Below are 14889 nucleotides of genomic sequence, written 5' to 3'. Positions count from 1 at the left end.
ACTCCCAGGGGGATCTTTCTCTCCCAGTAGTGGTATGTGTAGGAGCTCTTGACTACGTATGAGATGGAGGGATGCAAGTCTATTACGACCCCTATGGATCCAAACTAGAAGGCCATAGCCCATTCCGATTTTCCTTTGGTGGGTGCTATCTGTTATAGGCAATTCATTGGCTCTTTGATATGACTTCTCAACACTCGTGTTGACTTATGTTATGCTATAGGTGTGCTTGTCGAGTTCATGAGTCAACCAAGATGGTGCATTGGCAGGCTACTCAAAGGATTTTGCAGTTCCTTCGGGGGACCCCTGATCTCGGGATCTAAGGACTAATCAAATACATCTATCGTTACAATCCACTTTCGGCATCTTGTCGTATAGCCGAAAGGAAAACAAAAAATGGGATAAAGTTGTAATATTGCACTCTCATGACTCATAAGAGTGTTACTATAGCAAAAATCAGTACATGTGTACAAAAGAGGGGCACGTGAAATCCCTTGTGAATCAGCAAGGACCACCTTGCAAGGCTAAATACTCCTCAGTGACCGATAGCAAATCTTTCATAGATTTAGTTCTTGGGAGGTGGGGTACGGAAGTCTCTAATGATTGCTTTTCCTCCTCTATACATTGCCCACTTGCCGTTCTTCCTTGCCTCTCTGACTTTAGACATGTTGGTCAATTCTTTGGTTGGAGTGGAGTCAGCTCGTCTTCTATCCATACCTTCATCCCTTGGAGAGACTCCGTTTGCTTCATTAATGCTATTTCCTCTATCACATCCATATACATTACTCTTGCTTGTGTGCCTTTGGGTATTATACCAATGGGCTCTCCCAAGTCCACAAATGGGACTGCTTTACTCAACTGTTCCTCCAATACATCTATTTCAAGGATGAAATCCCCCTCTAATTCTGGTGAAATGTTGTACCTGTCCCATCCTGGGGGAGCCCTCCAATTCTAATCTCCTTTTTGTTGCTCTCAATCCTTTCGTTTTCTTTCATTACTGAGACCAGTTGTGTGAAACAATTGTGCTGAATTTGAATTGACCTTCAGCTCCATTTGGAGTCTCTCTGGCATGGGTTCCTCCTTAACTTTCTATTGGTCAGCCTGCACTTCTTTCACTTGTTCCTATACTTACATAATCTGCTCTTCTTTTTTTATTATTTCTTGCTTCATGGCTGCCATCTCTCCCTGTAGTTTCCTTAGTTCCTGTAACAAATAGGACTCCCATGCTGATGGTTTACCAATGGGGAGAGGGACTGAGGGTGTTGACAGTGGCGGCAAAAGACTTATTATTGCCCATATTGCTGCTGCTGAACTTAGAGGGGAGGCTGGAAAATCATGTCCCCCAAGGGGGTGCTCTCTCCCCCCTTGCGCTGTCTCTAGTAGGTTTTTACAAAGCACAAGGCAGCCAGCGGCAGGTCAGGTGAGGGTGTCACTCATGAGCTGCCCTATCTTGCATGGACAGAGAGAAAGAGATCCATGGGTGTAGCTCGGTTGGTAGGTTGAATGCATGGGTGACCAAATGGTCTTGAATTCAATTCCTACACCCATATGGTCATCCAGTAATGGGAATTAAAAAGGAAGATTTGAACCCCAGTCTGTGGGTTGATAAAATAAGTTGCTTACTGCTAGGTTAGCCACTTAATATGGAAAAAAGTGGCCCATAATTTTATATCCATTTATCCTCTTGTTCTTAAGGAAAAATAGTCCTACAGAAAAACAAGTGCACATGCACAGCGCGTGCGCGCACGAGAGAGAGAGAGAGAGAGAGAGGTCATGCATTGTCAATCATCATTTCGTGCAGTTAAAATGAGCTGTAGAATATTAATTGTAGCACATGTCCAGCTGATTCCAGTTTGGAGTGATTCTCTAAAGCTCGAACAAGCAAGGCAAACAATTACATAAGCATGCCCTTGTGGCCCAATGCTAACAAATTCAATGGTCTACTTAGCAGGCCCAAAAAGTTTACCTTGGTGTATAGCATCATAGTATTTTCTTCGTCAAACGGCAGATAGCCTGCCATCAAAACGTACAGAATAACACCACAAGACCATAGATCTGCAGTTGCACCGCTGTAACCTTGATCATTTATGACCTGATATAGTGCTAGATTTAGTAACTTATCTATAGACATAAACACAAATGCATGTACAACAGGAATGATAAACACCTCAGGGGCTACATAGTTTGGGGTTCCACAAGCAGTGTGAAGCAAGCCATCCTCCTTCAAAAATCAATGAGATTCAAGATGATGTTAGAGATAGAGACATATATCCTGTAAACCAACTGAGAATGGCAGAACAATCCACAAGTGCAAAGCAACCAAGAGTGTGAATGCCGCAACTATCCACAAGTGCAAGACATGAAATAAACCAACAATAATGAGTTGCTTGATGATATGGACCAGCAATAACCATGATCTAGACCAGCATTCACAGAAACATTGAACAATCAATAAACAGATTCATGCTTGAATCCATATCTCTTTGATAAAATTCCCAGCACACATTGATTTGACAGATGTTTAGTTTAACTAGTTTGGTGGTTTTCATAAGACTTTAAGCTCTCAAGTTGGAGCTTGAGAAAGACCTTTTCCCAATCCTTATTTTAAGGTTTGTGCATGACCGGGTTTTTTTAACTAAAAATAAAAAAGATGTTGAATTTTACCACAAAATGTTTATCAGCCCTCAAAATTTCTACAGCAAAGCAAACTTTAGCAAGAATTTTCTCGTTTCAGCTGGAAAAATGAGTTAGAAACTGGGTTTTGTAAATATTGAGCCAAGGTCCAAAAGTCTTACAAGAAAGAAGAAAATCAGTAATTTGTTTAGATGTATGTTCTCATAAGATGCCACAAATGTGTAAGCTGAAGCTTGCATAGATAGGACAACCACCCAACACTTTTCTAAGATGTGAGCATACCAAATCCCAGAAAACAAAAAGCATGAGAGTTACATACATCCAGGTCAGATGACATCATGTCTTTGCATAGCACCAGGTCAAAACACATAAAGACTCAGGATGGAACAGACCTTGTAAAAAGAAGTGCTACTAAATAATCTCAATGCTGAAATTGACACCAAAACAACCACTAAAGTTCCCATTGACATAGCCATGAACTTCTAAGATCCCACAAGAGTAAAAAGTGCAACCATTCCAAAAATTTAAGATTCCTCAACTGCAGGAGGTACAACTGTAACCATCCTTCAATTGTAACCATTTTGAAATCTTAAGATTACTGAATTGCAACAATAGTATATGCAACTTGCAGCATGATTTTACAAACATGTATATAAAATAACTTCATTAAAAACAACCAGGAAAAAAAGATGACAGAGAGCTACTTACTCGAACTTGCTGTGAAAGTGCACTTAATCCAAAGTCGGAGACTTTCAAATTACCTTGTGCATCAAGCAGCAAGTTTTCTGGCTGTGATAAATACCAAAAAAAGAAAGCCAGCCAATTGTCATGAAAAAATCCATGAGTCTACACTAGTCCTAAACCTAATAATAAATTACAGACCTTCAAATCTCTGTGATACACTCCCCTGCTATGGCAATAGTCAACTGCATTTATGAGCTGCTGAAAATATCCTCTTGCCTCACTTTCTTGTAATCTGCCTTGGTCAACCTTCAAATCATAACTTCAGATAAGAAGAATGAATATCCACATCTATACACGAATAACTAGAGGCAGTAGCTTGCAGGTACTTTGGAAAAAAAACTTACAATTTTATCAAAGAGCTCGCCTCCAGTTACAAACTCCAAAACTATATATATCTTATTTCTGCTAGCCATCACCTATGTTTACAAAATGAACATGTTAATTTTTGCATGATCCTACGAGATCCATAAAAAACAATTCATTTTCCAAACTGCATTATGGACTAGAATTTGGCATATGATCAAATGTGCTCATGTTATGTACAAAGAAGCACACGCCTGCAAATGCAGATAGAACCACTGTCCATTAATTATAATCTACTACCACTAGTGATGTCGAATGTATAGGGACCTTTAGTTCAGCTGTTTGCTCACCCACAAAGGCATAATGTATAACATGCTTCTTACGGACAGCAACCAATTCCTTTGCCATCTGCACATCCAGGTTATTTTGGGGCTGGTTCACTGTTTCAGGCTATGGATGCCACGGTATGTGGCAATGTTAGGATGCAAAATATAGCCGGTTTTCAGCCACATGTGTAAGGTGTTCAACTGCAAAGTGTGAAACTTCACAAAGAATTTCAAGGTTATCATGGATACAAAATATGCTGGGTCCCATCAATCTAATACAAAGTTGATGTTTTACAAAGAGTCTAAGATAGTTTACAAAGGCGCTTGCAGCTAAGCATAATCCCTGGCAATTCAGACTGCCAAAGAAAGCCAAACACAATCCCAAGGAAAATGAAGGGCATTTGCACACTATATATGCCAAAATGGATAATGATTTCATACTTCCCCTGCAATGATGGTAGAATGCCAGACTTTCAAAAAAGAAATTAGTACAAAAAGTGAAGATAAGCCCAAAGAAAAGGGACCCCATTCAGCAAATTGTCATACATACAAAATCATATCTCTAATGAATGAGCATGCCTCCTATGCCCAAGGATACCCATGTCATCCCCTTGAGTTTTCCTTCTTTGTAAAAAGCTTATCATTTAGAAAACCTGAAACATTCATTGCCATTGGCCATCGAGACATTGCTTAATGGAAGCTGCATATTCTGAATCTCACTCAATACCTTCTCCAGCATCCCTCACTCTTCAACTTATTGTAAATGTACCTTGCAAGTTATGGAAACTGCAAAGCATATAAACACATTTTGGGAAAGGTCCATGGTACACCACCTCGAGTTGCATTAAAAAACCAAGTTTTCTATTGCATCTCGATTAAACTTTTAAAACAAGAAGTTCAAAGTGGTTCCATCCACCTTTTTAGGTCTTGGTAGGCCGTTGGGCAGCCAATGACCACCCTTTGTCCAATGCCTCGACCTTGGGGTGACCCTTTGGGATTCCTTGTTAAGATAACCATTGCCTCCATAGTCTTGGTAGGTCCTTGGGCAATCAACATGTACCCCTGGCCCAATATCCCGACTGCTTTGGGGTGGGATGCCTTGGGGTGATTATGGGCTTAATTAAGCTATGCTTTGCAATCCCTTCCTGGTTCTAGTTTAGGGCCCAAGAGGGGGTGTTGAGCTAAAAATGCATTATAAACTGATTAGCTCTTTTAAACAGCCCCAAAACATGTAAATTACCAAACTTTCATTTTAAAAAATGCATTCCTAGAGAGGATCTATATCCCATAAGCCAAACCCTAATTTGGGAGGATCCACTCATCTATAAATAGACATGCTACCCACCACTCAGCCTATCCTTGTTTTGTAGATTGTTGGTATTGCGCTAAATAACGATTAGCATTACATGCTAAATTAGCCTCTGAAACAGCCCCAAAAATTCTTAATCAATGAAAACCCAATGCACAGATCGAGAGAGTTTAAAACGGTGCATGCTACAAGGTCCTGAAACTTTCTATAAATAGGTAGTTTGCCCTCCATTCAGCCCAATCTCATTTTTGCAAGTTTCAAGCCCTCTAGCTTCGCTGCCCACACTGCCATTCACAAAGGACATCTCAATGAAGCTGCCCGACACTGCCTACACCCTTTCGGCACCTATTTACAGCATTCATCATGCAGATGCAGCTGTTATATGGACTACCATGTCATCATACTTGTGTTTTTACTGCTGTCAGCCTACCACATCATCAAACTTGCATTTTTGCTGCCCTCAACCTGCCACATCGTCATCAACCTACTAGCTTGCAGTTTTCTCTCTCCTCTACCTATTCGACACTAATCCGGTATCACCCATATTGCGCTTGCTATTGTCAAACATCTTGGAGGCTTCCATGCTTCATTTTGAGATCTGTCAGGAGTACAACGCACTGTTCCGCTCATTACCTCTGCCTCAGTCCTCGGGACACAAGTTCAAGGTACAACATTCATTCCTTGCACTGTTTGTTTGTTGCATGAGCATTGTATATTCAATATTCATTTATTCGTTCAAATTTCCACTATGTTCATTGTCTCTAAGTTACCCTAACCCTAACTATGTTCTATTGAGTTTATATTTTGTTGTATGCTTTCATTAATGTTTCTACATTAGGATACTTCTTCACATGGTATCAGAGCAAGGTTCTCTTCCACAAAACCGCGACCTTTGATCTAAAAGCCCTTCATAAGAAGCAGACTTGGGCTTCACAACTTACTCCTCCTTCCAACATGGCCAAAGAGTCTTCGAACTATCATAGTGACTCCATAGACCATACGAGATCTCATGAGCAAAATATGATCTCATCCTCATGTATCGAGCTCAACATCTCATTGAAGGTAAATTTCAGTTGTCCCCTTTAGATTCAGAGCACCGGTCTAATGATTTTGCATGAAGGACGAAAGCTCCACAAGGACTAATCACCCTGACATGGAATTTGGCATGGAGTACAAATCATTTTTCTCTACCACAATCATGTCCATCTCTACCTCTTTCATCTTTTCCATACACTTCTCCACCTTCATTCACTCCTATGTTAAGCATGCATATCAATACTTTTAATCTTTTGAATTTACTTCCTCTTTTCTGCAAGATATTGGTGATGCTCAAGATGAAGGAACTCTTCGTACCAAGTATTGGTTCATAAGCCCTAAAGAGGATAGATTTTTCCATTTGAACTCAAAAAAAGATAAGCAAAAGTTACAAGATTTATCGATGAGTGCTCCTTCATGTTTTTCTTCAACTTTTACATCTCATGGTCAATTTGATTATGGCGAATCATCTTTTTTTTCATTTGCATTTAACGGACGAAAGGAACCTAACTCATTTCCACTACTACACAAATAACGCATCCATTTAATCTCCCACTCATCCCACCCACTAGTTCGATTGCACCTTCCTTTGAGTATCCATTAACTACACCTTTCATGTCTTCACATATCACACCGGAAGGTCCTTCACCCTTAGGCACACCCTGTTGAGAAACCCTTCACCCGCAGTTTTCAGCCGAGTTAAAGGCTATTGAGAGGAATGGCACTTGGTCTCTTGTGCCTCGTCTCTCTCACAAGAAGGTGATTGGTGTCAAGTGGGTCTTCAAGACCAAGTACCTTAGCGATGGTTCTTTGGACAAGCACAAGGCTCGCCTTGTTGCTAAAGGTTTTGCTCAGCGCCCAGGTATTGACTTCCATGATACTTTTGCCCCCACTGCTCGTATGGCGACTATTCGAGCTATTCTTGCCTTGGCTGGCTATAGGAGATGACCTGCTTATCAGTTGGATGTGAAGTCGGCCTTTCTCAATGGTGACTTGCAGAAGGAGGTCTATATTGAGCAGCCTCCTCGCTTTGGATCCTCGGATGGAAAAGTTTACAGATTGAAGAAGGCCTTGTATGGCCTCAAGCAAGCTCCGATGCATGAAACAAGAAGATTGACTCGTTTCTTCAGTCGAAGTTGGAATATCGATGCTCTAAGGCCGATCCGCAGCTTTATGTGCACACTTCTGAGGTTGGTCATGTGTTGTTCGTGTTATATGTTGAAGATTTGATTCTAATAGGGGATCATGCACAGCAGGTCTGAGAGACCAAGACACCTTTACATCAAGCATTCGAGATGACGGATTTGGGGCTTCTTCATTTCTTCTTGGGTCACGAGATTTATCAGTCTCAGAGAGGGATTTTCATCTCTCAGCAGAGGTACACTCAGGAGCTCTTGGTGACTTTTGAGATGGAGACTTGTCAGCCCATTACTACTCCTATGAATCCGAATTGGAAGGCCACTTCACACTCAGATTCTCTCGTGATGGATGCTTCATGCTACCATCACTTGATTGGATCCTTGATTTGGCTTCTCAACACTCGTGTTGATCTTTGTTTTGCTGTGGGTCTTTTGGCAGGGTTCATGACTGAACCCAAACAAATGCATTGGCAGGCTGCCCTGAGGATTCTTCGGTATTTGAGGGGGACCTCTGACTTAGGGATTTCTTATCCCGCAGGTTCAGATGCTTCAGATCTGGTTCTTGCAAGTTTGAGTGACTTGGACTGGGCCAGCGATGTGGACCACCGACGGTCTACTACAGGCTATTATTTTACCTTGGATACAGGTGTTATCTCTTGGAGTAGCAAGAAGTAGCCCACGGTAGACCTTTCTTCTACTAAGGTAGAGTATCGGGCTGCGTCTTCCACCACATGTGAGGTTGTGTGGCTTCGGAGATTGTTGGAGGAGCTTGGCTGCCCCCAGACTCGTCCTACTCTTCTGCGGTGCGACAATGAGAGTTGCATTGCCTTGGTACGGAATCTTGTATTCCATGCCCGGACGAAGCATGTTGAGATCCAGTATCACTTCATTCGGGAGAAGCTTCTGGATGGCACCATTGATATGGCGTATTGCAAGACGGAGGATAATCTTACAAATTTGTTTACGAATGTGCTTCCCCAGGCTCTTCTTTGGCAGCATTCCAAATCCCTCAGTCTGATGCCTCGTCCAGGATCTAAGAGGGGGTGTTAGCGGTAGAGTCATCCCCTGGACAGGTTGTGTTAGGGTTTCTGCTCAGTTAGGGTTTGCTACAGCAATACGGCAAAGGGCAGAAGCCACGTCAGCAGCAGGCAGAGTACAATGCTACGTCAGCAGACTGCGCAGGTGCCAAGTGGCAACTTGCGGTGCAATCAGACAATTATTTGGCATTATTTTATTGCAATCGGCTACATTTAATGCAACCGGCTTGGTTATTTTTATGCCTTTTATTTCTACTTTATATACCAGTTCTCCAACACATTGTTGACACATTATTCAGTGATTTCAAATTATGATCTTGAGATCTATTGGCTGAGATAGACTGTGCTCAGGCTGACAGAGATCGAGGTCATCAAGTCGGATACATACGCAGATATTTCCTCTGCCCCGTTGTATATTTCTATACTCTTATACAGCATACTACACCGCAAATTTCTGCGTTTACACTGTCTCCTTTTCTTTCTCTCTCCTCTCTGTGTTCACTCTCTCTCAGTCTTTGTCCTATGCTTCCGCATCGCTGCACTTTGACAGAATCCAAGTCTTGGAGCCTCCAATTTCTGGCACGCTTCCAAAGGCTCCTCCTAAACCCTAATTTCTACTGTAAATTAGGGTTTACAGCAGAGAAATTTGCAATTTCTCAGACTCCACGGGTCCAAATGCTGAGATCTTCGGAGCAAGGGTGTGAAATGGCTAGGAGATGAGAGAGAAAGCTATAGAGAGAGAAAATTCAGAGTTTCTTCACGTCACTTTGGACAGCAAGGGGAGTTTGGATTGCAAAGGGGATCGGGAGAATCCCATTGTAAATCAACTTCTTCAATAATAAAGCTAAAGAAATACTGAAAGGGGCGCCAATTTTTGGGCCCAATCGGGTGAGCATTGTCCAAGATCAGTAGGTAAATTTGTATTTTCAGATTTGCATTTATTGTTTGCTGCTGTAATTAAGTTGTAATCAGGGATTTACCACCCATCCACGAAAGGAAGGCTGGTTTCATTAGTAGTGGAGGATCTTCACACAAAGCTGCTCCCAAATCAGTTTTCTGCTGTCCATGACCTGTCCCAACTGCCACAAGTTGATTCAAGGGCCGCCACAGGCTGGTGACACCTGCTACAGCCTGGTGACATTAGATTTGCTGCAGTCAACCTGATTGGAGGCACAACCACTGCTGCATTTTTCTGATCAGAGGTCGCCTGCTGCTGTCCATAGTTTCCAGCCTGTGTTTTCTGCATATACAAGCCACCCAGCAGCTGCCCAGCCTCCTACCACTGCATGGAGCACTGATGTCATCTTCTACAGCCAGATCTGCGTTTCCAGCCTGCTGGACCTGCGTTTACTGCTGCCATCTTCTACATGTCGTCATACACTTAGCATTTTCTCTGTTTGCCATACCACACTTTACATAGCTGTCATGTGAATGCAAAGTATTTGCTGCTCTCTTGCAATATTGAGATGGATTGGCCATCCCTCTGAATCCCCTGTTATGTTCTTACACTTGCTGCTACGCCATGATTTTTATTCTACAGCTATGGGATTGTTGTGCATACGCTGCCCTCAAGCCTCTTCTACATTAGCCACTCTGCATTTGGGTTCAAATCCACGATCAGGCTGAAAGCTAAGGATAAAACCAATGACTTTTATGGAGCTCAAAATAGCCATTATCAGACTTGATCAGTGCATGATCATTGTAGCCAGTCAGAACCTGAACAAAATTTAGGAACTGTCAAATGCGGTCAGTGCATGATTGCACTAGGTCAGTGCAGGGCTGAAGCTGATGCACCCTGACACAGAAACAGTCCAAGATGATGTGGCTGATAAGATGCTGACTTGTGTAATGGAGAAGGCGCTGTGCTGAAAATGCAAAATTGGGGGTTGCACAAATTTCCCATGCATTAAATACCCACCCGAACACCTCTTTGGGTGTGCACTGAGGGAGCATTACGCTCTGATACTATGTGACATGGAGAAAAGTTGAACAAACTTGATTATATTTAAGACAGAAGAAGATAGGTCAAACAGTTGCATAAAGAACAACTATGCACATCTTTGTAACAGAGAGAAATCTAAAATTCTAAGATATCTAAGCAGGACATTATGAAGTGTTTGGTTTATGAATAACCCATTGCCTCACTTATAGGGTTTGTAGGGTTCAATTCAGTTGGCAAAACTCACTCAGGATCAAATTTCAGTTTTCAGTGTCTAGAATTTGTCCTCTCTCTTAGTAGTAATTCTCCTTCATTACAGTCTATCTATATTATAGATTTTACTACCCCATTGGCACAAGTTGTCTAGCTTCCTATAGTATCTTCTCCAATTCCTTCTTCAGGCTACTTTTTATTTCCTTCTCCAACAGAATCTGATTTAGTAGTACATCCCAGTTCCACGGTAGACTCCAGACTTCAGGATCAATTCCACTTCCAGAATCAGATCCAGCTCCCACAAAACAGATCCTTCAGCAAAAGAGCAACAGCAAATCCCTGGATAGAAGTTTGCATAGAAATTGATTCGCAGCAAGGTAAGAAACTTGCAAAATTGTGTGTGTCATTAACTGAGTAGTAGTGGTATTCAAATCTCAATTTGATGCAGTCAGAAGAGACTCAGTAAAGGAGTTTGGGACCATAATTGAGTCATTTCCCGATATTCACACATAAGTATACTCACAGTGTGAATGTATATGATTGGCCAGCATATCAAGCCAACCTACTGTGTGACACTTTTCAAATTTCAGGGTTATAATAACCCAATGCCCCTACAGGAGAGTATGACCAGAATGACGCTATAATAACCCAATGCCTCACATGTGTCTGCAGTATGATTTTTGTAGAACTTGCTCACAATCAAAGGTCAGTTTTCATCTTTCCTTCTTCAATGCATGCAAGAGCAAAGATTAGCACTCGATTAGCAGCCCATGACTCTACATAGTTGTCCTACAAGCCTTCCATTCAGCACCAATTTTGACGTTTGCAAAGAAGCAAGGAATTCTCAACCATCCAAGAAATTGATCACACACAACAAAGGTTCACTATGTAAGGGCCAAATAGAAAACTACTGTAAATCATACCAACCCAGGGTCTTCAAATCTCAACATTGACACAACACAAGTGCATCGAGTCTTCCTCTATATCTGAATCTTGCAACGTTATAAATCCACCATATGTGCCACTCTTACCAACCAAGGGGCTTCAAATCTCAACTTTGGCAAGATGCACCATGCATCAAGTCGTCCTCTATAACTGAACCTTCCAATGTTACAAATTTACTGCACGTGCCACAAGTTCAGTAAATCTATCCCCAGGCTCTCATGAACATAAGAGGGAAGGAGAGTACAAAGCTAATCCTAGAATGAGAGTGATGGGCCTCCGGTGCGGCAAAACCTTGCATAACTGCTTTTTATGGAATGGCTATCGATCACACACAACACATATAGAGATGCACACAGGCATGCTGTTGAAATGCGTGGCACAAAACATACATGTGCAGGCATATAAAATTAAAGTTACTAAACTCTATGTAGGGAAGCGTATCAAATTTATTTGAAGCAAACAGGAAAAGTTATACTGCTGCTAAAAGGGCTACATTACTAAGCAATTAGAATCAAGAAGTAACTAACCTCAAAAAGTTGCACCACATTTGGATGTTTGATGAGCTTCATTGTTGCAATCTCCCGCTTGATCTGCAAACACAAGGTCCATCCTGATTAGTCACACTGAATCCATACTTTGATGAGTTGCGCGTACAAAAGTAAGGCAAGTTCGTTCTGCTGTGCATTGGATACAAACTTTTAAAAGCCTTGTGAGCATGACCAAGGCGCTCAAAGATAACAGTCAAATAGCATGCAATTGCAATATGCCAACCCCTTTATCGAAAGACCACATACTTAAATGCAAGAAAATGGAAGAATCCTTAAAGAAACGAGAAAACAATCCAGCATCCTTCAATACTTCTCGTCTAGCAGGAAGAAATCAAGAAGAATCCTTCGAGAGCAAGAAAACAGTCTCGTACCTGATCAACCATCTTGTGTTTAAGAACAGTCTTTTTATCTAGTATCTTGATGGCAACACTCTCACCGGTTTCCATATTTCTGGCAAACTTGACCTTCGCAAAAGTACCCTCCCCAAGGGTACGGCCGAGCTCATATCGGCCAACTCTTACTCGTGTGCTTGAAAGGCTCATCTGGACAGATTAAGATGACAGATCGGAACAGTGCGTCAGCCTCTTTCCAGCAACAATCGGAGAAAATGTGGAGGTGTTTGATAAGGCACTCTCCTCCTTGACAAACGGTGAACGGTGTGCCGGAACAATCTGTTGGCTGGCCTGTTGAGATGGAGAATGCTCATTAAAACAGCTTGAAAAAGAACCGTGGAGAATCAAAAGGACTAGAGGCCGATTGAGGCGGACAGGGAACTGGACTGCATCCAAGGTGCTTTCCTAGATAGGGCTAGAGGCCGATTGAAGCGGACAGGGAACTGGACTGCATCCAAGATGCTTTCCTAGATAGGGCTAGCATTTCAGTTCTCTCTCTCTCTCTCTCTCTCTCTCTCTCTCTCTCTCTCTCGCGCGCGCGCGCACCCCAGATGCCTATTGAAGTGGATAGAGAACTGGCATGCAACCAGCTTCCCTGAACAGAGATACCATTTGAGCTCGAGTTCTCTCTCTCTCTCTCTCTCTCTCTCTCTCTCTCTCTCTCTCTCTCTCTCTCTCTCTCTGCGTGTGCACTGTGAAGCTGCCTTGACTTCTGCCTGGACAGAATCATTGACGCTCTATCCGCTTGCGTAGAGAAAAGCGTGCACTGCAATAGGACTCAATCATGAATTATGGTCGTTCTTTGTCGTCTACTTCTTCTTTTATTTTTTTTTAGGTAAGCTGTAAATTAATGTGTCAGAAAGGTAATGGATAGTTACAAACAACAGGCCCCAGGGATGTGCCAATGGGGTTGTACGGTAGAGGAGCCACTTATGTGACACCCCTAGTAGAGATGAGTCGCTCCCCAACAACCCAGGGCAATTGATTAAAAAAATTCGTTGAGTAGTGTTACTCATGTATTGCGCGTTTGCAGAACAAAACATTTCTTGCTCAAATGTTTCACATCGCAACGGCAAAGGCGAAAAGTAAAATCGTTATTATGTTAATATAGTCATTTTATAAAGTCACAACCAAGCACTGAAAAAAAAACAACTATGACTTGAAAGCGTGACGACTTTGAACTCATATCCTGCAATAGGAAAGCTCTAAGGCATTCACATAAGCCATAAAACCAAATGCCCATCTATACTACTTGATTATTTGAGCTACAGGTTCGGGAGGTGTCGAAGCACCAAGGAGCTCCCAAACCTGCCTCCCAAACCAAAGCAAGGACCTTATTGATTGGAAATCTTGGGAAATTGTGTCTATGATTGGGAAGGTGTCATCCTTCTCCTCTCTCTGTCGCTCACACTTTAATTGCTCATGATTGGGAAGTTAAGGTGTACGTGCTCTCTTTCCTCCTCCTCCTCCTCCTCCTCCCCCTCCTCCTCCTCCTCCTCCTTTGTCTATCTCTCGCTCTTACTTGGTCTCTTCACTGCTCCTGCTCCCGCTCGAAGGCAGCTCATCACCAGGTACAACAACGGTGAGATTCTCTCTCTCTCTCTCTCTCTCTCTCTCTCTCTCTCTCTCTCTCTCTCTCTCTCTCTCTCTCTCTCTCTCTCTCTCTCTCTCTCTCTCTCTCTCTCTCTCTCTCTCTCTCTGTGCCTTCGACTTGCATCATATGTCTGTGTCAGGCATCACCACTACACTCTCTGTCTTTCATTTGCTCTATGCAGCAATGTAGGTCATCAGCACTGCAGAACGGTGTCAATGTTAGCAGCAATGTCAGCAACGTCAGTGTTAGTAGCATCAACGACGTCAGCAATGACATCAGTCCACGATGTCAGTCAAGAAAATAGCATCAAGCAGCAACAACTGCTCATTAGACATGCATCAACGTCAAGTCAGGATCAGCATCAACGTTGGCAACGTCGGCAAGGTCAACATTAGCGTCGTCTCAACAACTGCAACATCAACGTCAACAAGATCAACATCAACGTCATTAGCAACAACAACGTCAACGTCAGCAGCATCAATGTATGGTTGGTTTGTTAATGGTACACTGGTCACGTAGGCAAATAATGCGGCTTGAAGGCATAGAGAGAGAGAGAGAGAGAGAGAGAGAGCGTTTGTATTGTTTAAATTATTTATAGTTATTAGTTATTTTAATGTTTCTTATGTTATTAGTTATTTTAATGTTACATTTGTATTGTTTAAATTATTTACAGTTATTAGTTATTTTAATGTTTCTCTCTCTCTCTCTCTCTTCTTTAGATAGTTTGGTTTGTC

General features: G+C 42.2%; 1 protein-coding gene across 1 annotated transcript in view; it reads right to left on the bottom strand.

Moving 5' to 3' along the window:
- The window catches only part of LOC148015516 (CBL-interacting protein kinase 32-like), a 30762-nt gene extending 17440 nt beyond the window's left edge, over positions 1-13322 (bottom strand). Inside the window, exons 1-7 of the mRNA XM_087665629.1 lie at positions 12541-13322; positions 12149-12211; positions 3720-3791; positions 3514-3621; positions 3340-3420; positions 2165-2218; positions 1964-2089 (exon numbers count right to left, since the gene is read on the bottom strand). Coding sequence (XP_087521755.1) covers positions 1964-2089; positions 2165-2218; positions 3340-3420; positions 3514-3621; positions 3720-3791; positions 12149-12211; positions 12541-12711 — 675 coding nt within the window. The 5' untranslated portion in view covers positions 12712-13322. The remainder of the gene's footprint in view (positions 1-1963; positions 2090-2164; positions 2219-3339; positions 3421-3513; positions 3622-3719; positions 3792-12148; positions 12212-12540) is intronic.
- Between the last annotated feature and the right edge of the window lie 1567 nt (positions 13323-14889).

The sequence above is a fragment of the Lygodium microphyllum genome, chromosome 24 (assembly GCF_053477565.2).
Source record: "Lygodium microphyllum isolate KBCC chromosome 24, Lygodium_microphyllum_v1.1.10, whole genome shotgun sequence".
Classification (NCBI taxonomy): domain Eukaryota; kingdom Viridiplantae; phylum Streptophyta; class Polypodiopsida; order Schizaeales; family Lygodiaceae; genus Lygodium; species Lygodium microphyllum.
The sequence above is the reverse complement of the archived record's forward strand: the minus strand, read 5'-3'. Positions and strand labels throughout refer to the sequence as shown.